General features: G+C 40.7%; 2 protein-coding genes across 3 annotated transcripts; both read left to right on the top strand.

Moving 5' to 3' along the window:
* On the top strand, nt 1–10,648 carry aadat (aminoadipate aminotransferase). 2 transcript variants are annotated; one of them, XM_022217215.2, is made up of 15 exons: nt 1–64; nt 205–317; nt 779–850; nt 975–1,143; nt 1,957–2,089; nt 3,926–4,000; nt 4,081–4,290; nt 4,506–4,571; nt 4,708–4,790; nt 5,184–5,280; nt 6,817–6,878; nt 6,968–7,032; nt 7,707–7,813; nt 9,799–9,900; nt 10,020–10,648. In XM_022217215.2, the coding sequence occupies exons 2-15, from the start codon at nt 296–298 to the stop codon at nt 10,059–10,061; spliced, it is 1,305 nt and encodes a 434-aa protein (XP_022072907.1). In that variant the 5' UTR covers nt 1–64; nt 205–295; the 3' UTR covers nt 10,062–10,648. The 2 variants fall into 2 exon arrangements, with proteins under 2 accessions (XP_022072907.1, XP_022072908.1); XM_022217216.2 differs by lacking the exon at nt 1–64 and having other exon boundaries at nt 308–353.
* A 3,077-nt stretch (nt 10,649–13,725) lies between these two features.
* On the top strand, nt 13,726–23,334 carry mfap3l (microfibril associated protein 3 like). The gene is made up of 3 exons (XM_022217210.2): nt 13,726–13,910; nt 15,251–15,659; nt 21,227–23,334. The coding sequence occupies exons 2-3, from the start codon at nt 15,338–15,340 to the stop codon at nt 22,171–22,173; spliced, it is 1,269 nt and encodes a 422-aa protein (XP_022072902.1). The 5' UTR covers nt 13,726–13,910; nt 15,251–15,337; the 3' UTR covers nt 22,174–23,334.
* The last annotated feature ends 495 nt before the right edge of the window (nt 23,335–23,829 follow it).

The raw sequence follows: 23,829 nt of genomic DNA, 5'->3' as shown, positions 1-23,829 counted from the left end.
TGCCTATAAAAACTGTTCACTGCTTCCTAGAGGAGGAAACAGCAAGAAGCACAACAGCTAAGCGGTAAGGAATAACAGCTATTTTCTCTACTGCGAACCACGTTTGTGGTACAGACTCAAACAAAGAGCTTCAAAATTCTAAATTAAATTATTTCGTACACACAAAGTTGTTTCGGAAGCGTTAATTGTGTTTTTATTTTGCAGCTCGGGTAATGTAGTTCAGACAGCGAACACCGCCGCTAATCACTGCCGAGCCCCCGCCTATTAGGAAATACATTACCCAGAAGCCCCCGCGATGGTTGAGCCACAGAGGAAAGGTCAGTTACACAGCAAAGCGTGGTGGAGTCAATAACGTAACTATCGCAGAGTTTAGCATGTTTATTACTGTAATTTGTATCGCGCTGTTCCGTGTAGAGTCCCACAGTCTGTGTGTCCCTGCTTGTGTTCTTGTCAGCACACTTTAACCCGTCATGGTGTTATTTTTCTGTAATCTAACTTTACACTACTGGGTGTTTACTGGTGGGGTGACTAATCCAAAACTTCAACGCTTAGTGCAAGCATGCAGAAACTGTCAAATAATACTCTGTCATGCTGGCTTTATTTTATTTACAAACATGCATTTTTCTTTATGGTTTATGCCACTAATGCAAAATGCAGTGTAACTGAAAAAAACAGAGCAGATGTCTCAATAGCAACAAGTGGAAATTGAGTGAATATACACAAACCCAGTGTCTTTATTGAAGAGGAAACTAATATTTCTGATCCCATAAATTGACAGGAGTCATGAATTACGCCAGATTTCTGACCGCTGTGAGTGCAGCCAGAAAACCTTCCCCCATCAGGATGCTGAGTGAGTATTGGTTTACATATCAAAAATTTGAGCGCTTACTTGTCCTGCTGCTGAGATGATTTCTGTGCTAGGATCTTATTACTTGAGTTAAAACAATGTCTTCCCTGTCTGCTCCTGAATGAAGCTGAGCTGCAGCAGCGGTCGCCTCCGTCTTTGATTTCTTTGGCTGGAGGATCTCCAAACCCCAACACCTTCCCCTTCCTGTCTGCGTCCATCCAGGTGAAGAACGGACAGACGGTCACCTTCGATGAGCTGACGATGAAGAGAGCCCTGCAGTACTCTGCCTCCAGTGGGTGAGGCATCAACACAAGAAGCAATTTGGTAGAATCACTCACTTTTTTTAGAGCATTTTCCACAACAGGAGCAGAGACATTAAAATGAGTGGATAATTTCAGTCTTAGCAGTCTAACTACATATGGATTTGGATGAAGATTTAAACACAGAGCTTGTTCTGAATAGCAAAAAATGAAGTCCCTATGAGGAAAAGTGGGACACATGATCCTTAACACCAGTAATTAAAGGGGAAATTGTTGGAAAATCTGAACATTAAAGACTTAGAAATGTATATCTTGTTTTCTCGCTATGCTGGGCGGTGAAAATGATTTTTGTCCGTTTTGTTGAGTTTGCATTCGCTGAATAATCACTGATAATGCTGTGTCAGTCAAAACATCTACTTACTAATTCTGTTTTCTTTGTAATATGGAAGGTGTGTGTTATTTGATCATCATAGTAAAAATGAAAAAAAAAACCTTTAATGAGTAGATGTATCCAAACATCTGAGGATGAGTGTGGACATCAAATTCACTGTCATTCACCGGTGCCTTGTTCTTTTATATAAATCATGGTTTGTAGCTCGTTTGTTTGATGCTGTTGTGTATTTCAGCAGACTATGTAGACAGTAACATATCGTGCAGTCCTTTCTTAGTTTTTTCAGATGTAGCAGCTGTCACTGTGATGGAAATTCCCATGTGCAGGTAGCTGTAAGTGACTCTGGGGTGTTAAACTGAGTGTTTGTCGCTTTAAAGTAATAAAAATACTGTCAGACATGTTTTCTGTTCAAATGAATCCACAGCAGATTCACTCATGTGTGAATCATCCTTGTGTAGGATCCCAGAGCTGGTGACGTGGATGAAGAACCTGCAGAAGAAGCTCCACAACCCCCCGACCGCCAGCTACAGCCCAGAGCAGGGTCAGATGGACATGTGTGTGACGACGGGGAGCCAGGAGGGGCTCTGTAAGGTACCGACTCCAGCTGCAGCGCTGATTATCTCTCAGGCTGTTTGTGTAACCAGACCAGAGGTTATCGGATGGAAAGCAGTTTTTTTTGTTTGTTTGTTTTTGTTTTTTTACAGCAATGCAGATGTTGGTGTAGTTTGTCTTATCTTTTTGTTGGTTTGATTCTGTGGATGTTTTTTTTTTTTTTTTCTTTCTAAGGATTTTGTGGCATAGAGAAGGCTCTATAACAGTTTTTTTTTTTTAATTTTAACCTCTTTTTTTGTTTCCTGGAAGTTTCACCTGTAAATAAGACTCTTTAAAGACCCAGTACAGTTTTAGTGTCTTACAGAAATGTTTTTTCTTCAAATTTTAGTTTTAATGATTAAGCAGACTTTGTAGTTTGACCCTTGTGTCGTCCTGTGGGTCAAAATTGACCCGCTTTAAAGTTTTGAAATGTGGGAAAAAAAATATAGATTTTCACAGTGAAACTTCTGATGTCCACATTTTCGGGATACTTTGAACATTTTTTTCGCGGGGGAAAAAAAAGAAAATGTTAAAAATGTTTCTTAAGAACATTCACAAAAAAGTCAACCAAAATCCAACGAATTTTGCTGGATTTTTTTATTTTTTTTGGTGAATGTTCTTTAGAAAAACATTAGAGGTTTTTTGGATATATATGGAATCACTTCAGATATTTTGAGGATATTTTTGGAAAATTTTTTGTCAGGGGTGTGGGGTGCGGTGAACCCAAATGCAGACACAATAGTCAGACGGACTAATCTTAATATAGAAAAAGGTTTATTAAAACAGCAACTAACTGAAAACAAGACTGAGATGGCTTCTCTAACTAAACAGCAGCAAACTACAAAACAGGGGAAACATACTCACAAAGCAGGAACTAAGGCAAACAGCAAAACTAACAAACGAATGTGAGCTGATAATCCGAGGAAACGGGAACAAGGTGAGTCCAAGACGAATGAGCCAGCCACCACTGAGAACAATGTCCGGGCTTAAATACAGAGGGGAAACAGGTGAAATGAATCTAAGATGATTGTGTCAGGTGACAACAATCAGTGACCTAGAACAGAGAAAGCAGAAGGCAACAGACAGAGGGAGACAAAGAGACCAGAACACAGAAGGAAAAAAACAGGAAAAAGTAACAACAAATACAGAATCCTGACATTTTTACTCATTTTTTGAATAATTTTCTTGCCAAATTTGGCAGTTTTTTAAAAAAAAAAATTAAACTTTTAAGGGAAACTTTTAAGGAATTATTGGAAAATTCTTCCTGAAGGTTTTGCAAATTTTCAGGAATTTGGGGATTTTTTTTTTTTGCTGAATTTTTAGATTTTTTTCAGACAAAGAAACAATGGTTTTTGGGTGCCCATAAGTGAAGACAACAGGAGAGTTTGAAAAAACCTGTGTCATGCTTTCTTCAGCCAACTTAAATGTTCAGTCTGATAATAAATGGTCTTTGTGCATGCGCCCCACTTAGCAAAAAACAATTACTTTAAGTTACTAAATAAAGAAGAGTTCATGCAATAAAGCAAGCTCAGTAAATAATTACATCTCTGTTCCTTTATTTGATGTATTAAATCAGAATGTATTTATTGTCATTGTATGAAAACAGCAAAATTGAAAATGAAGTCCTTAAAGTGTATATTAACTAACATGAATAACAAACAAACAAAGAATATGTAAGACCATCAGTATAAAAGCATCCAATAAAACCCATTAAACACTAGAATTATTTAATGTGTCCTAAGTTTAATGCATAAATGGCATTTGCGTAGGAACTATTTCTGAGTATGTTCTCATGGTTATCTCCTTGTTTCTGGGTCTTCTGTTCCCTGGTTTCAGGTGTTTGAGATGCTGGTCAACCCTGGAGACAACGTTCTCCTGGATGCACCCACATATTCAGGGACACTCGCAGCAGTGAGAGAGCTTTTCTTTATAAAATCCAATTATTCAAGACTATCTGCTGTGACTATCTGACAGTCTCGTCTCCTCTGCAGCTTCAGCCACTCGGGTGTAACTTAATAAACGTTTCCAGCGATCAACACGGCATGATACCTGCAGCCCTGAAGGAGGTTTTGTCTCGATGGGACCCGTCAGAGGTCCACAAGCCCGGCAGCACCGCTCCCAAGATCCTCTACACCATCCCCAACGGAGGAAACCCCACCGGTGCCTCCATGACGGTTGAGAGGAAAAAGGAAGTGTACGAGGTTCGTCTCCTTCTCTGTGTCACTGAGCAAGGACACAGAAACTGTTTAATTTGGGAGATAAATACATGCACACTCTGCAGATTTTGTGATTCTCTTTGAAACTCCCTTCAGTCAGATTTCTGCAAAGCAGCCAGTGAAGCGCTGACTCTTTTAATTAGAGCTTGTTGTGAAGCTGATTTCCCTGCAGATTCCCCTCTTGTCATTTTCCATTACAGCTGGCCAGGCTGTACGACATGCTTATCATCGAGGACGACCCGTACTATTTCCTGCAGTTTGAAAAGGTACAGCGCTCGCTCACCTCCTCTGTCTAAGAAAGTTACTTTTTTGTGATTTTAAATGACAAAATGACTCAGCTTGTTGCTACATATGAGCTGATCTCGGTTAAACATTCATTAATGTCGTTTGTTCTCGGGGCAGCCGTGGGCTCCCACGTTTCTCTCCATGGATGTTGACGGGAGGATCATCAGGACAGACTCTTTCTCTAAGATCCTGTCTTCAGGGTGAGCGTCTGAATGTTTGCGTGTCTGTTACCAGTTGGGATTTTCTTGATGTGCACCAACAAGTCTGGGCCTGACATGTGAACAGGATGTGCTCTGTGGTTTCAGTCCAACATGTGCAGTTTGTCCCACTCCCTGTAGAACTGAACTGATGTTTGTGTATGCGGGTTAATATTTTTTGTAGGAAAGAAAATCAGCATCCTCCAGGACCACATGTACACCAAAAACTTGCACAATCTGTAAAAGTAGGAGCCATAAACAGGAGAGCAAAGTGTCTTTCTGTTTAACAGGCCCAGTTTATAGGTTTAAGAGTGAAGTTAATATTTCACTCCAAGTTTTATGCACAGCTGCGCAGCATGTTTCTGATTTACTCAGCCGTGTGTGTTTTTGTTTCAGGCTGAGGATCGGCTTCGTCACTGGTCCCAAGCCGCTGGTGGACAGGGTGGTGCTGCACATCCAGGCCTCCACAATGCACACCAGCAGCTTCACACAGGTGGATGAAACACCGTCACTTCCTCTAGTTTTCACCATCACTCTACTGTCTGGAGTTTCCTGCTAAAAAAGACACTATAGAACCATATGAATGCACTTCAACAACTCAAAATCTTATCGAGTTTGTTTGTCTTATTTTTAGTCTAAATGTCTCATCCCACTTGATTTAAGACAAATTCACTTAACAAGTGACATTTCAGCAAGATGGAGGGACTGGGTTTTTAGACAATGCATCTTAAATATCTTGATAAGTCAAACAAACTTGAAATTATCTTGTTTTAACCCTTGTATCGTCCTGCAGGTCAAATTGACCCTTTTTAAAGTTTAAAAATGTGGAAGATATATATATTTTCACAATGAAAACTTCCACATTTTTGATTTTTTTTTTCGGGAACTTTTTGAACATTTTTTGGTGGGGGGGGGGGAAAGAAATGTTAAAAAAAAGTTTGTTTAAGAACATTAACATAAAAAAAATGATGTAAATGTTCTTAAATTATTAGAAGTTTTACTGATATATGTGGAATCCCTAGATTGTTTTGGAGGATTTTTATTTTTTGAAAATATTTACAATTTTTAGATTTTTTTTTTAATTTCTTGTCAAATTTGGGGATTTTTTTTAAAATAAAACTTTTAAGGGAAGCTTTTAGGGAATTTTCTTCTTGAAGATTTTGCAAATTTTTGTAAATTTGGGGAATTTTTTTGCAGAATTTTTGGACTTTTTTCAGACAAGGGAACAATATTTTTTGATGCCTTAAATGAAGACAACAGGAGGATTAAGACACCTAAGCTTGATAATCCTGGTCAAATATAGCTTAAAATCAGTTTTCCCAGCTAATTTTAAGATCTTAAGATTCTAAATATCATATCTTATTTCAAGAAATCTTACCAAGCCATTTTTCCCTTGTTCTATTGGCAGATTTTTTTTCACTTATTTCAAGGTGAAAGTTCTTTGAAATAAGTTATTTTTTTCTTGTTCTGAGAGGGGCATTCTTTCCAGTGTGTGCTGTTGCCAGCACAGACCTCAGTGGGGCGGCTCAGTTGTGCTGTGTCGGTACACACAGTGCCAACTATGAAGAATATTTGACTCCCCACAGACTTGCATACTCTGTCGCCTCTGTTCCCACCCATCAGGAATGCCTGATTTCCACCAACACAAACCCAAACCGACCCATGATAAGCTACAGCTAAAGATAAGTACAACTGAGTGGTGCCTCTGGATTAGCAGCAGCTGCAGAGGAGGTTTTAGCAAAGAAGGGGAGGATTCATTAGGATCAGAAAAGAATCTGCTGCCATGCTCCTCATTAAATCCTCACCTCTGCATTTTTGTTTCATTTCCTACTTCAAGAAACATTTAAAATACAAGCACGCTTCTGCAAACTGCTTATTTACAAGCAGGTAACGCTGTGTGGTAAAGGTACATTGAAATAACAGAAAAAATAAAACATATTATGTGCTGTGGATTCATTTTTAGGAAAAATAAATAGCTTCCACACAGTGAAGAGTGATTGTCTAACCAGAGTCTCCTGCTTCTTTTCAGCTCATGGTGTCTCAGTTGCTCCACAGCTGGGGACAAGAAGGTTTCCTCCAGCACATAGACAGGTCCGCCACTTCTTGCATGGCCGGTTTGAAGGGGTGTGATCAGAATTAGATCAAGCTGAGAAAAGAAACTGTTTTCTTTGTTCTTGCAGGGTGATTGAGTTTTACAAGAAACAACGCGATGCAATGCTCAGCTCTGCAGACAAGTGGCTCAAAGGTTTGTGGAAGTAGAAAAACACACAGCAAATACCTGTATAGTAGGAAGCATCATTTTATAGCCTTTTTAGTCACATCTACTGGAAATTGACACGGATAAAACAAAAATTGTGGATGGTAGCCACCTCAGCAGGGACTAAAATCCATTAGTTTCTACCTTGTGGAATGAGTGAACACTAATTATGCTATCAAGCAATATTTGGATTAGTGGTTTTCTGTTTTGAATTCCATTCGCATGCAAAAGAACATGCACTAAAAGTTTGGGGTCACTTAGAAATGTCCTTATTTTTGAAAGAAAAGCAGAATATCTCCATAGGGGTACAGAGGAACATTTCCAGCAACCATCACTCCTATGTTCTAATGCTACATTGTGTTAGCTAATGGTGTTGAAAGGCTCATTGATGATTAGAAAACCTTTGTGCAGTTAACACATGAATAAAAGTGAGTTTTCACAGAAAGCATGAAACTGCTTGGGTGACCCCAAACTTTTGAACAGCAGTATCGGTGATGCAGACATCTCCTCATTTATTGGCACAAACTGTCAGATTGGAAGTCTCCTGCCGGTTCTCCAGGTTTTGTTAACAACCAAAGCCTTTAAAGAAACCACAGGAGGGAAATCCTTTAATGAGTCAGACAGCACACAGCCAAGCTTTATTTTGTATTTTGTGTACGTAGATTTGGCAGAGTGGCACTCCCCATCAGCAGGCATGTTCCTGTGGATGAAGCTGAGGGACATCGCCGACACCCAGCAGCTCATTATGGAGAAAGCCTTGGAGAAGGAGGTCAGTACGCTCAAACACACGCACCACAGTCCTTTTGTCTTCCAGTTAAAACCTCCACACCTTGTCTGTTTCATGATTTAGCCCTCCCCACTTCAGGTTAGCACATGCTTGCTGCAGTCCAGCTTTCTAAAAGCAGGTAGTCCAGAGGAAGCTCCTGTTGTGTGTCTGAGAGGAGATGTTTTGCACCAGGGCCGAAGCAGGGTTTGAATAGGGTGTAGGATGGTGCATGTAAAGCAGCCATTGTGTGCTCTGCGAGTGTTTTCCCTCCTACACAAACAGACACACACACACTGAGCGTCTGTAAATCCCTGCGAACGAATAGCTGATTAGCCATATATAAACCAGAGTGGGTACAATCAGGCTTTTCCTCTGAATCCTGAATATTTAAAGCCTTCAAACAGCAGATAATGAAGACACTCCAAGTGTTGTAGAGGCCAACAGAGGAGGACTAATGGAGACTTAAAACTGAAGTGAATTCACAAACAAAATCTGGGACTGTGGTTTATCTACACTGTTTCACAGCTGTAGCAAATGCCTTTAGGGCTGTTTTAAAGTCTGTCAGACCACAACTGAAACAGGTTTACAGCTGGTCTGAAAGCCACATTTGAGGGTGGAGTGAAAAAGCTGGAAATGGTGGAGAGGAGGCAGACAGGATGTAGTTTAAATATGGAGATAGACATGCAAATTGTCAGACAGCCTCCTTCTGGAAGATATTCTTTGTGTTGTACTCCCTTCACAAGACAAATGGTAGTACAATGTGCAGACAAGAAGCTCAGACTCTACCTATATAAAACCCCTTGTGCAGCGATACGCCGCTCCCAGTGCTCATGTGATGCTTGGAACTGTTCCTGGATGTCCTGTTCTGTAAACACGACAAACAGGATTTGTGGATCTCCTTCACTGAGTTCAAACAAAGTAGGGAGAAGCCACAATGAAGCAAAATCTGGAGAGTAGGATGGATGGGAAATGAAGATTGTCTTGGTGCTGCCAAAAACTAATGCACTGACATGAGCATGCACGAAACGGTTCAGAGGCCAAATGTTCTCTCTATTATGCTTAAAAACATTATAGTGGGACTCAGCATTGATGGTCATATGTTCTAGAAAGCTGCCGTTTGGTCTCTGGGTTGTAGCTGTTGACCAAACTCAACATTATGTCGGGTCAGTTTGACACAGAATTTGATGTTTTCTCTTTGTAGAAGTTTGAAGTCATTGGTGAAATCATGAATGTACTCCTACAAGTGGTCAGAAGGCGACATACAGAGTGTTCTAGATGTGGCAGGAGCAGTGTTTTCCTGCACTACAAGTATATTTACAATGAGACAGAAACCAAATGTGCATTGACAGAATTTTTCGATGCCTTGTACCTCATAATAGGAAAGTATTGAGCGCTAAAAGAGAGAAATACAGTCCTCATCTGTCATTAAACCACAGTTCAAGGTGTAAAGCTGACTTTAGTCCTCTGTAAGGGATTCAGAGATTCGAAGTTGCAACATTTTTGAAATATGGTAAAGGAAAAATTTAACATTTTTAATAAATACTTTCATTTAGCTTTTCCCCTAAAACGGTTAATCTCATTGTCGCTGGGTAAGTATGAATCTAAAGCCAGAAGTCACTTAGCTTAGCATAGCATAAACACTGGGAACAAGGAAACGGGTGGCCCTGAATTATACAAAAGTATAAAAACAATGATTTGTACTTTTACGTATAATTAAAAATGAAATCCTGTATTTGACCAGCAGCTTGTCGAGTGAAATTTGATGAAGTGTCTGGTTTCCCGTTAGCTCAAGACACTCTACAGCTGGTGCTTACGTAACACAAATAACCACTGCATGAAACAAAGACCGGTTCTGTTCTGACGGAGAGGATTAATGAACTTTTTATTCTCTGTGTGACCTCGGACACATGAAGAAGAGATCAGCTGTGTAAAAACTGGAAGGAAAGGAGTCCTGACATTATTGTGTTAATCGTCTGTGTGCGTTGAAGGTGCTGCTGGTTCCTGGAGGCGTCTTCATGATCAACAGTAGCGACCCCTGTCCTTACGTCAGAGCAGCCTTTTCTCTGTCCACACCGGAGCAGATTGATGAGGTACGTACACACACACACACACACACACACACACACACACACATGCACAGAGACACAAAAAAACACACTAACACACGCTCTGCACAACTGAATTTAATCTCTTCCACTTCTTCCAACAGGCTTTCAAGAGGCTCTCTTTGCTCATCAAAGATGCTTTATGATGAAAGATTTCTTTCCCGGGGAGATGCTGCTGTTTCTGTTGAAGACTTTTGTGAAGTTTAAAATTTAAATTGTTGACTATATCCAAACATTTATCAAGAGAATAAATCCGTCTTGTTTGTAATAATTCAGATTTATTCTCAATTCAGATTCTGCACTGTCGTCTATTTCGATAGTCATCACTTGTCATGCCAGAATAGTTCCATCCTGACGAATAAATTCAAGTTGCTGCTTTGACTTTAAATTATTTTAATGTAGTTTTAATATTTGAAAGTTTGTCATTGGTTGGACAAAAACATTTTAGTGCTTTCACTTTGGACTCTGGGTATTTTTGACAGCAGAATTTTGAAATTTGTAAGTGAACCCAAATACAAAAACAAAATTTATCAATCAATCCTCAAGCCGAGTCTCAGAGCCCAACCCTGTTAATTTGACTGCATGTCCCTTCAACATGAACTAATGCTGATTTTTGAAAACCCACTGGAACAATGTAAAAAAAAAAAAATGCTGCTAAACATTACACTTAACTGTAAAGACATCATTACATCTTGCTCATGAAAAGAAGTAAATAACTTTTTGTCACTTTGTACTTTGTTTTTAGTGTTTTTTTCCAAAACAAAAGATGTAAATTAGAACTTAAATTGCTGTTGGCGCTTTGCTTGAAACTCGACCATTAAGTGGTGGATGTGACTGAGAACTTCAGGACACAGTGATACAGTAGCGGCCTGTCAATCCCTGAAACATCCCCTGCTGCTTTATTGTCTGTTTCAATCTGAATGGGACCATAATTTACTAAATGAGCATCATGCTGTATACACAAAGTCTTGAAAGTAGTGATTGAGACCATAAATTAATGAAGAAAATGTTTATTATAGTAGCACATTAAATGAGAAAAAGGATAGTTTTCTATCAAATCTGACTTCTATAAATCTGAGGGAGTCGCCCCCTGCTGGTCGTTGGACAAAATGCAGGTTCAAGACAGCTTCAGCTCTACTTATCAAACCTGGAGGCTACATCAATCATTTATAGACCATCTGCGTCTACCTGTGCAGTTTACACTTGACATTTCGCCATCTATTTTAGCAAAATGCAGCCACATCGACAACCTCGCATTCAGTAGATGTTAAATAAGTGAGAGCCGTTAGGTCAGGCTTGTTCAAAGTTGTGAAAACTCTGGAGCGTTCACAGACAGTTTGTTCCTCCAGAGTCGCCCTGGAAGGTTGCTGATGTAGTGGTTTTGTCCAACCATTAAAACGTTGGTTCAAAAAGCATTCTCAATCGGACTGGAGACTACAACTCTCCTTTAAAAACTGCATCAAATCAAGACAATTCAACTCAACATTTACTGTTAAGTTGACAGTGTGAAAACCACAAGTTCAGGTGAGGCTGCTGTGCGTAACTGAGCTGCAGCATCTCCATCTTATTTTAAAATCTGCACGGTAAGTTATCACATAACAGTACCTGCTGACAACAAGGCCCATCTGTCGGTAGAAGCTGTTTTCCTTCCCTTTGTGCAGACTTTCTCCCTGCTGTGTAAATATGTAGCACCCTGTGAGTGGTGTGACCAAGTTCTCAGAGGTGTCTGTGTACAGCTGAAACATTAATCACTAAAAGATAACGGGATCAGAGCGGTGGCTTAGAAATAAGGCAACACTTAAAGCTCTTACAGGGAGTCATAAAATCTTCAAGTAAAAGATGCAAAACCATGGAAGTATACTCTTTTAAAAGTACCTGCCCCTTAGATTTTGAAGTGAGCAAATGTAAATTATCTCGAGGATTTTTTTCTTATTAAAAAATTCTCTTTTAGACAGTTGATTTATGGATTTACAATATAAAGGCAGTGTTTTTGTTTACGGTATCTTCTTGTTTTGTTAAAATTTGAGTAATTCATCATAATTCTTACATTTATTGTAAGTTTGGGTGATGCAAAAATAAGTAATCACTGCAGCTGTTTGACAGTGGAGTTAAAGCATTGCCCTCTAAAATATGAAGAAATGCGGTGTAGAATCACAAGAAATTCTCACAAAATGGAAAAATTCAAGTGTTTGTAAGTCTAAATGATTCCCTTTCAAACCATTTTGAAATCATAAATGCACTCTCCACACATACAGACACACATCCTCTTAAATATCCATATAGATGGAACATTATTGACTCAGCTATTGACTTTGTGCCGAGGCCTCGCTGCATAACATCGATTTCACATTTTTACTGTGACCTCAAGGTTGTTAGTTATCAAATGAAACAACAGCCCAAATGACCCTGACTTGGTTCATATTTAGAGGTGCTTTTGTTCTGCCTTTTATTTTTCTCCAGGGATCTTTGTTACAATGCGCATTTCCTTATGGTTTGAAAGGGAAGCTGCTTTTTGTTTTGTCTGCAATCCAGGAGCACTACAGTCCACTTGAAGTGTCTTTTATTATAGTCCAACCTCTTAGCTTGAATGGGTTTTGACCTCAGTCCATTTACCTGTAACTATACGCCATGTCTTAATGCACACACACAAACACAGATAGACTACTTAGTGCGCCACAAAATGAAATGCCCTTATGCTTTATGTGAGCGAGGTTCTCACTCATTGTGCTGGGAAGCTGCCCGGACTTTACTCATGTCCTCGTGGGAGACTCAAGGCAAACATGCACCAGAAATACAGACGGATGAGGAAGGACGAATCGACAGAAATAACACAGTACAGGAAAGCAAAGGCCCCTTGTGAAAGTACGCATAACTCATGTTAATTTAATCATTTTCCTATTCCCCTCTCTCCTCCTCCCCACTCTCTTGCCAACCAGTCGAGGCAGATGGTCGCCTTACCTCAGCCTGGTTCTGTCGTTTATTTCCCCTTCCAGTCGTCCGCCAAGGTTGCTCTGTTGTATAAATTCCTGAAGGTTAAGTCCGCAGCAGTGGATTTGTAGTAGGATCCAATCATGTGATCGGCAGCAGGCATCTGATGTAGTGTTCACATGTTGTTATAGTGAGGCTATGCTTATCTAGCAATGATACAGGAATCTTTGATAAATCCGTGGATCCAGACTATAGGCCACATCACTGCCAAAATCTAATCAGGTGGTCCTTGTGTCATTTCTGACCTTCCCTGAAAATTTCATCCAAATCTGTTAGTCCATTTTAGAGTAATGTTGTGCACAGACAGACAGACGGAAGGATAAACGTACACCGATCGTCACATAACTACGCTGCGGTCCTTGGCGGAGTAATAAATTACATTTACTGAGATTTCTACTTTAATTTTTCACTTGTCTGCATGTGAGAACTAGAAAATATCTCTACCTTAATGATAGATTGTTCAACTTTATGGGCACATTTTAACGCTTAATCCAATTTTTAAAGCTGCTATTAAATTAATAGCAAATAAGTGAGGAAGTGTGAGCTGAAAATGACTGTAAATCAGTGCAGCTTTTCATTTGTTGGATGTGTCACGACTGGTTTGTTAACATTATGATAATTAATTGTTGTTTACATGCAGTTCTGTTGCTGTCACGTGACCAACACGTCAATTAGTGCAGCTTTGAACCAAGTTATTTAGAGACCTGCAACAATGGCCACGCTTTTATTGTAAAAAACATAATTTTATATTGTTGGAAATCAATACTGTGGTGGCAATATGTGTCTAATTTGCTGGGCAATGCAACTTGAGCAACCCCACTCGGCGACGTTGCCTCCCAGTGAGTCCTGAGTCCTGGAGCTCAGTCAGCAAACTAGTTGTGGGCTCAGAACGGACATGCAGCGGTAGGAGGAGGATGAAGATGCTGGAGGAGGACTAGCCGACGACCAAGCATCGACTGCGGTGTTTCCTGCCAAACATTCAAGCTCGACCGACGACAGATCATGATGTGAGTGTGAAAATTGTGTTTCAGTACCGGCGAATGTGGTGTTTTTAGCTTCGTTTTCGTCGACGCCGAGTTGGCCATTTGCTGGACCGTCGGGCTCTTGCTGCATTTCTCGATGTAAATTCACAGCTTTGTGCGCCCTCTGTGTGAATAATTCCGACTATTTTTCCGTCATGTTTATTGTTAAGCGTTGCCACACACCGTCAGTCGGTGAAAATGCAGAAAACGCCGCCTTTCAGGCCGGTGTAAACGGTGTTTTTGTGGCATATTTCTGGAAAGGTCCCCCGATGTATTAACCGCCATCCAGCACATAGCCGCATCCCACGCCCTTGTTCTTATATGTCTGTTAGCTTTTAGGCTAAACGGCACATTTTCAAATCTTCAGAGCCCTTTCAAATAAAGCTAAAAGGTACATTTAGCTCTTTATAATGCTCCTAACTGAATTAAAAAACGGAGCTAATCTTGCAGTGTTTCGGGTTTGTATGTATGGCAGCGAAGTAAACAGAAAATAGACGGAGCCCACACACAGCTCCGTTATGTGGAAGTGTGGCTTTGTTTTCATAGTAGTCCAGCCAGTAGCTGCTGTTGCAACGAAGGAGAGAGTTATAGATGGAAATATAACGTTAAACCGATGCACTTGGACGTTATTGTAAGCTAGAGATCCTTGACTGTAGATTTGATTTTTTTCCTATGATGTAACAGCCTTTAGCTCTGATAATTAGCCAGATTATGTCTTCATGAAGCCCCAGGCTAGCTAAATCCTGATGTGTAGTCATGTGAACTTAAATGAAAATAGTGGTATGTTATGATCATGGCTTTATTAAAACCATTGCCTTTTGCGAGGGTGGTTTTTAGGGCTGAGGAAGATTTGATTGATAGTGTTATTATTCAGCCCATTTGCTTTAATTTAGCAACAATAGCAGTGTCCAAATATCCATTATTTCAGTTAGAAGAATTCAAATGCAAGGAATTGTGTATTGGCTGCCTTCAGATTTCAGGCTCTTTTACACGATATTTTATTCAATAGGCCATCAAATTGAGAACCAGCTCAATGCAGGTTAGTTGTAAATGTAAATCTATTCAGTATCTCGGGGTTTTGGACTGCTGCGTGCTTAAACAAAGCTAAATAATTGAAGTCTTTGCCTTGAACTCTTGGAAATAGCATTTTTCACTGTATTTTCACATTTTACCGGCCAGTGAATAACCAGTTGTTGCAGTCCTGTATTCATTTTAGTTCTTTTTACCTTCTTATCAGTTTGTTGCAGCTGCTGAGCATCAAGCCCTGATCATACACGTGTTGTTTTGTCCCTCATTAATACATGCCAATCACTGTCTTGTTTCAGTGAGCTGTTTCATGCCAGAGAGCTGAAGACCAAATTGCCTTCCACTATCAAGAGATAGCCAGTCTGCAGGATGGAGTGCTGGGAGGAATGACAGAGTCTCTTCCACCGCAGGTGACGCACCGACAGTCGGAGAAAATGCACCGGGCCTGTGGATCTATTTTCCTGCTCCTGGTGTCCCTTATCGCCTCTCACACCGCCGAGGCCTTATCAGTGGACACGGATGGAAACCGTACGGAGAACGGCAACTTGACAGACGGCGGATTTGTCCCAGTTGCACTCACCAAAGTGAGCCAGATAATTGCCCGGGAGGGGAGCTGCGCACTGATTGATTGCAACGTCACCGGAGAGCCGTTCCCCAGCGTTCAGTGGTTCAACTCCCATGGAGACCGTCTGGACACGGAGACGAGCGGTGAGACACTTTGCACCGTTACTTTAAACCTGGTTTCCTGTTCTGTTTGTCACCATCGCTCCATTATAATTTAATTAGCAGCAAACGCAGAGGAGGTCAGGTTTGCTATTTACTATGAATGACTGAAGGCTTCTAACAAACAGTAGGGTTGAATTCTTTTAATCTGAGCACATTAGTCAGTGCTTGCAAACCTACATAACCACTACAGCGTTTCCCCCAGGGAATTTTACACCCACAAAAATCCTTAACTCTCGTGTTGTCCTGTGGCTCAAATTGACCTGTTTTAAAGTTTGAAAATGTGGAAAAAAATAGATTTTTTTATGTCCACATTTTCAACATTTTTGGGAAAATTTTGAGCATTTTTTTGTGGAAAAAAGAAATTTAAAAAAATGTGTATTTAAGAAATTCGCTGGATTTTGGTTGATTTTTATGTGAATGGTCTTAAAGAAAATATTAAAAATTTTACTGATGTACATGTAATCACTTTAGACATTTTTAGGATTTTTTTGGAAGATTTTTACTCATTTTTTGAAATATTTACAAGAATTTTCTTTCCAAATTTAGGGTATTTTTTGCTGACTGTTTGGATTTTTTTCAGACAAGGAAACAATATTTTTTGGTGCACATAAATGAGGACAACAGGAGGGTTAATCTCAGCACATTAGTCAGTACTACATAACCGCTACAGCATTTCCCCAGGAAATTTTACACCCACAGAAATCCTTAAATTTAGCAGACAGTCCCAACAATAAGACCCACTCATTAATATTTGGTGTGTGAAAAGCTAATGCTGCTCTTTCTCTAAAGGGTGCTGTAATGAAATTCTGCACCGTAACACAATTACTGTGAGTCGCTTTTTTGTTATAGAAACCCCCAGATCCCAAAATCCAAAACAATCCACTCAGCCAGCTCAGTGGGGATCAATAACATGAGCGAGGCAGTTTTAGGATGTGGGTACACTATATAAAAATAGCTATCCATTTATCTTACCCACTCTTAAAGGTATGACAAAAATACAACTCACTGCAAGAAAGTGGTCAGTAGGGCTGAACAGGTAGTCCAGTTATTATCAAACCTGCAATATCCACACTGCAGGAAGTGCAATTTTTGTGTACCAACGTATCATTTTAAGAGTAATGAGATATCCCAGCCTACTAATCATGTTCTCCAGACGTAAGGGAAAGTGCTTGTTTGGTGCAGAGCGCTGCAAAAGTCACATCAGCATTTTTATTGTAGTTTCAGTGGAGGAGAAATGGTAAAACGACTGTTCTGTCATATTGTTCAGACCTTGTGGTGCAGACTATAGATAAGATATAGACTGAACCGCTCATTTGTGTTAGTAAAAATGAACCCCATCGGCTCCAAATGTAGGATTCACAGTGTAGAAGTGGCAATAAATTGGAGTGTTTGCAGATGTATGTGAAAAAAACAGTGTATTGGTGCTACTTTGGTGTATTCTGATGCATTGATTTACAAAAAGACACAAGCAGTGCACAAGGTTAAGTAGTAATCCACATCATGTGCTGCTCTTGTTTCCCTTTAGTTATGGAGAACACCAATTATAGTAAGTGTTCGACTCTTTTTTTTTTTTTTTTTTTGACAAAAAGTAAGTGATTGAGTTGTTTGGGCCACAGTTTAAAAAAAAAAAAAAAAGCGGCAACCCACTCACCTTCTGGTTCAGTCACCTCAAGGCCTCGTCTTAAAATGGAGATGAACCTTTATTAATTCTATCAGGCAGTCATTAGATCTGAAATAATTCATCCTGTGAAGCTCCCTGCTGTGTGGTGACGGTACAGTTGTAGTAACTGAGATTATCACAAGAAAACAGACGAGTGAGAATAAACACCTGAATGTCATGGGGAATGTTTTCTGGATAATTTAGTGTTGAACAATCATGACAGTTGAAACTCAAAAAAGGAAGGGAGAGTGAAAAGACGAGAAGTGAGGGGAAGTGTTGATTTTAGTTCTGCTAATCTGCAGGTTTGTTTTTGAGTCTTTAACCCTCCTGTTGTCCTCTTTTATGTGCACCAAAAAATATTGTTTCCTTGTCTAAAAAAAATCCAAAAATTCAGCAAAAAAAAAAATTTCCCAAATTTCTGAAAATTTGCAAAACCTTCAGGAAGAAAATTCCAATAATTCCTTCAAAGTTTCCCTTGAAAGTTTTTTTTTTTAAAAATCCCCCAAATCTAGCAAGAAAATTCTTGTATTTTCAAAACATTTGTAAAAATCTTCAAAAAAATCCTAAAAAGTTCTAAAGTGATGGCATATATATCGTTACAAATTCTAACATTTTCTTTAAGAACATTCACAAAAAATCTACCAAAATCAGCGAAATTCGCTGGATTTTGGTTGGTTTTTTTGTGTGTGAATGTTCTTAAGAAACATTTTTAATATTTCTTTTTTTCCACCAAAAAGTTTTTAAAAATTTCCCAAAAATGTTGAAAATGTGGACATCAGAAGTTTCACTGTGAAAATATTTTTTTCTCCACATTTTAAACTTTAAAAAGGGTCAGTTTTCACACGCAGAGTTAATGAAAGCTGAATCGGCCCTCTGAACACACAGGTAAGACGGCCTTGTGTTCTAGAGGGATATTTGGCTAAATCATTTGCACATTTTGTCTGGTGGCGAACATTCTGTCGCTGCAGTTGAAAGTCTTTGCCTGTTGGATTCAGGAAGTGATTTCTGCTCCACCCGGGCCTCCTGTTGGTGCTTGAACGGAGCAATCCAGTTCGGAGGGAATGCAGCGTAGAGCCGTTTGTTGTTTGTCGCTTCTCCTGAGCCGACCTGTTGCAACCTGCCATGAGCGAGAAGGGAAGCAGCGTTGTTTTTACGAGCCACAAACCCAGAGCAGAGTCTGAGGGGCAGTCAGGAATACAATTAGGGAGCAGACTTCACCCCGTAATAAACAGGTTATTTACAGAGAAGTGCTGTTAACCTGCAGGTTGTTTGTTACTCAGGATCATTTCTGTTGCTTTTTCCCTACAAACTTGCTTTTGTAGTATTGGGAAGCACATCATATGATCCGCTGGTGGAGATAAAATTAGCAAACGACATGAAAAGGCGGATGGGTGGGACGCTGTTTGTCAGCCAGGCTGCATTTCCTGACTGCCCATTCATCTCGTCCTGAGGATACCGGAGTGGGAAATTGATCGTGATTGCAGAGTAGGAGGCGGCAGTAGTGTTTTTCTGGTCTGTAGACTTCATACATACTACAGATTTAGAGATGCCTTCTGTGATTTCTTTCCATCTGTACTCCCACACAGCAGAGAGAGCGACTAGTTGAGGAGGAGTTGCAACAGAATTCACTGAAGCTTTGCTGCTAGTGGATAAATGCGACCCAGAGATGCATCCAGCAGATAGAAAGTATTAACAGATCGACGTCGGTGAACTTGACATTTCTTGTAAAAGGCACATTGCTGTTGTTGGGTTTTTAAAATGTAGTCTTTCCACTCACTTAGAGCACAAAAATAATGTAGTAAATGTCACACAGCTACACTGTGATTGGCTGCAGAACTTTATAAGATAAGAGTTTAGTTTGACAACTTGAGAAATTAGCTTGTTAAGTTTCTTGGTAAAGTTAGAATAAAATTTAATTTGAAGCGACAGAGAGCAACCTGTTAGCTCAGCTCAGTGCAGAACTCGATAGGAATTGTGATTTGATTTGCAATTTTATTTTTAAAAGGTACAATTCAGTTGAGTATTCATTTTTTGACTGATTTAAAACCTAACAGAGCATGACTACAATTTAAAAATGTGACTATCACACAAGGAAGACTGCATGACTTTATAGAAACCCTTTACAGGACACTTAAACCCTGAGTCAGACGTGCTGCATTAGACATTAACAGTTCAGTCCCATTGCAAAGACTGGAATCAGGTCAAAGATGTTGCTCAGTTCTGTCTGAAGGAAACTAAATCTACCTACCAGCACCTCTAAAGCTCAGTCATTAACGTGTTAGATCTCATTTCTTTCACCTGTATATCAATTTTAAGTATAAAAACAACCATACCATTAGTTTTACTGTGGGGTCTGTGCATTTTTTCACTCTGAAGAGTTATCAGGCACCCAGCGGAGGCCCAAGATGTCACAACTAGATGGGATTAAAGACACAAGATAGCAAATGATGCGTTTGAGGTGCTGATATGTTATTTATTACCCTGACACAGAGCCAAGCTTGCTTTTTCACCGTTTCCAGTCCTTATCCGTAGCCAAGCTAGCTGGTTAGGGTTTTATATTTTATGTAGTAGTATTGATCCAAAAGAAAGCACATGTGGAACTGTTTAAAGTGCACAAAGGCTGTCATAACATTAGCTTATCAGTTCAAACAGCCACATCATCACCTTGTAAAGATGATCAAACAGCACATTTAAACCTGTTCTACCGTGAAACACATTTGATTCACATCAGTGCAGCTGTCATACTCTGACTGGTGTTATCTGACTGGTGTTGCCAGTTACTTGTCACTGCATGTAGCTTCAATGTTTACCTGTGGGCAATCATATGATTCAGGTGTGTCATTAATAAGGTAGAAGTGAAACTATCTGCCGCTGGATTTTTTTTCTCCACATTTTCAACCTTTAAATCAATTTTGACTCGCAGGACGACACGAGGGTTATGCTTTCTCTACTCCACATCGTAGATAGATTGGTCTTGTTCTGGTTAGTGACGTAAACCTCAGCACATCTTGCGTTTCAAGATGAGATGCTGCCTTGTGTTTAAATATTGACAACACGGGAATAACAGTGTTGCTCCTGCTCTCTGGTCTGCACACACGAACACGGATGAAAAACATGCTTCGTGTTCCCTTTAAAAACCATAAACTGATTTATCTGGTATCAAGTACACATCTTCAAACTGACATCACACTAAAATCGCAGATTATGCTGCTGTTTTAAAGACATTCTGTATACTAACAAAATGAGGCAAAAACAGCGTGTTCTCCAAAGACTCAGAACAGTACAACATCAGCAAATCTGATCAAACATGTTCCTCTTAGAAATCGGCAAACGTCAGCTGCAGAAACACTGCAGAGGAGTGCTTACTGTGGAGTCACTCTGCAGGGAAACAGATGCATTAAGAGGATTTTTCAGGGTTTAAACCGACTTCAGACTCAGTCACTTAGTGGGCAAACTGCATATTCAGTTGGTTATGTAGTGTCTGGTATTAGTCATGATTTCAAAAGCAGGTCAGGATGTTTGTGCCACGCTGTATGAAAACTAATGAGCCACACATTGCAGGTTTTACTGCCAAACAGTAGGTGGTTGTCAACTGTAGTGAAAAATGACAGTTCTCTTTATCCTAGGTTTCATTTCACTGAACGTAACTCTGTATTCACAAAAATAATTGCTAAAAGGGTGCAAAAAATCATCTGAAATGGGAAAAATCACCAGCAGCAGCAGTTAGTCATTGAGGTTTTTAACAAATAGCAAGTTTTGCAAACAGAATACGATCAGAAGGGCAGCATAGAGAAGCCCAGGTTGTAAACGGCAGCTTCTCTTTAGTGGTTTGGCTGGTGGTTTGTTGATACTCTGGTTTCCATCCTTATGAGTTTCTGTGTTTCTGTAGGTGGGAAGTGGTGGCTGCTGGACAACGGTGTCCTCAACATCACCAGCATCGAGTTTGCAGACCGTGGAAAATACACCTGCATGGCGTCCAACGTGCACGGCAGCTCCAACTGCACGGTGACGCTGCGTGTGGTCTTCACCAACGGCGACATGGGCGTGTACTACATGGTGGTGTGTCTGGTCACCTTCACCATCATCATGGCCCTGAACGTCACGCGCCTCTGCATGATGAGCAGCCACCTGAAGAAGACGGAGAAAGCCATCAACGAGTTCTTCCGCACCGAGGGCGCCGAGAAACTGCAGAAGGCCTTCGAGATCGCCAAGAGGATCCCCATCATCACCTCGGCCAAAACGCTGGAGCTGGCCAAGGTGACGCAGTTCAAGACCATGGAGTTTGCGCGGTACATCGAGGAGCTGGCTCGGAGCATCCCGCTGCCGCCGCTCATCATGAACTGCCGCACCTTCATGGAGGAGATCCTGGAGGTGGTGGGGGTGGAGGAGATGAGGCACACCTTTGTCAGACAAGCTCCGGAGGGGCGGCACGACGCAGCCTGCAGGGTTCCCTCCATCGGGGCGAGAGACGTCTTCACCATCCTGCAGGAGAGAGAGAGGGAGCGAGGGAGGGAGAGGGAAAGGGAGAGGGAGCGCAGCGAGTCGCCCGCCGCCGACTCTGACAACTCCTCGGTCCACGAGCAGCCGCAGCACATCGCCATCCAGGTGTCAGTCCACCCACCGCTCGCCGTCGGTGGCTACTGCAGCATAGAAGCTCCACCCCAGCTGGAGGCCACAGGCGCCTCTCCTTCCCCTTCCTCACCCCCACCGCTCGCTCCTCTTCAACACGAGGAGCAGCCGGATGCTGAGGGGGAGCAGAGCAGTGAACGGGCTGCAGCAGAACCCACGGCAGATAAAACCCCTCCCTGCCAGGTGTTCTATGAGAGCCACGTGTGACGAAACGAACGGATACGTTTTCCTGCTATGCATTTCCACTTGAAAATGAAAAAAAAGGTCATTTTTAATTTCACATTTTGGACAGAAGCAATCACATTTTTATTTATCTTTTCTGAACGTAACAGTCTCTTGAAACCTTTGTAGGCCGATCTACTGAGAACAAATCAAAAGGTTTTTAGAAACTTGAGCATTTTTTTCACTCTGGATTTTCATGCTTGAATGTACACAGGAGGAGTAATCAATGTTGTTAATGTACAAAGCAAAGAATTGTAAAGGAACATTTCCTGTGTTGAGATTTTCATAGCTCAGACTATTATTTAAAGAATTAGGGTACTTCACTCTTGGGGGAGGATGTTTTTCAGTTAGTTTCTTACAGTGCTAGGGTTTTTATGACTAACTCCAAAAATCTGCCTCAAGCTGCTCTTTATGCTGTTTTTTTTTTTTCAAACCATGAAAGCAAGCTTCCTCCATTTGCTGAAGAATTCACTCACATCCAGCTACTGCTGCAGCCAGTCTGCTGTTGTCCTACTATGTCCTGCTCACCTAGAGATGCATGCTGGACTGGGTGGGGGGGTTGGGGTGGGGGGCACGGGAGAGTTGGGTCACATTTTCATGATTGTACGGCCTTCTGCACTTCCAAAAAAAAAACAAAAAACAAGAGGGCAAGCCAGGTGAACCTGTCAGTATATCTCCTGATTGGACACACCTCTGGGTGGAGTTTGTATCCTTGTCTGCTTTGAAATATTTTTAAGAGTATTATTATATTATTACCCATTGTGGTGTGATTTTGTTTCTCAGCTAGTTTAGGCAGATTTTAAACAGTCTTTTGTCTCCTTCTTCCTCATAGAGAGGAGCAGCTTCTTTTGCTGCGTCATTTGCTGATTTTAAATTTAATTTGTCTCCTGACCTGATCTCTCAGCATCGTCTTGCTTCTGCAGGAGCTTCACAGTACACTTCTGCTGCATGTCTAAGTGGACGGTTGAGAGGTTTGACCTCTTTCTCTGGGACTAAAAGGACTCCTTTTGTTTTTTCCTTTGCTTGGCTAACAGTCCAGAGTGTGGCGGAGATGAACTGGACACTGTTCTGCTTTTACTGGTGCTCTTGAGATGCCTCTTTTTTTGTAGTGGAATAAAACGGAAGTGCTGTGCAGGAAAAAAAAGAGATTGGTTGAAATGTGTTATTTTTGTGGTTCTTAACGGCAGCAAACAGAAATGACTAAATATGATTCGTGTTCCTTGGCGGAGTTATGTGGAGATTGGCGTATGTTTGTCTGTGAATCTGTCTATCAGTGTGCGACACTACTCAAAAGCGGAATAGTTTAGTATGTCGTCCAAAATGTCACTAAATCGTCATCGTTTAGTATGTCGTCCAAAATGTCACTAAAAAGTCGTAGTTTAGAATTTTTCATCAGAAAATTCACTAAAACATCATAGTTCAGCATGTCGTCAGACATTTGACAAAACATCATTGTTTAGTATGACGTCCGACATTCAGGGGCGGATCCAGATTAATTTTAGTGGGGCGGCACAGAGGGGTACAACAGACATTTTGGGGAAGGTACCGAAAAGTTGTACGAAAAAATGAAAGCTGCTACCGACCCCTCGCTTTTACAAATTTAAAAAAATATTTTTTTTTTGGCTCTTTAACCCAGTAGGA

This window comes from Acanthochromis polyacanthus, chromosome 23 (assembly GCF_021347895.1).
Source record: "Acanthochromis polyacanthus isolate Apoly-LR-REF ecotype Palm Island chromosome 23, KAUST_Apoly_ChrSc, whole genome shotgun sequence".
NCBI lineage: Eukaryota > Metazoa > Chordata > Actinopteri > Pomacentridae > Acanthochromis > Acanthochromis polyacanthus.
Note: the sequence above shows the minus strand (reverse complement) of the source record. Positions and strands in the feature narration are given on the sequence as shown.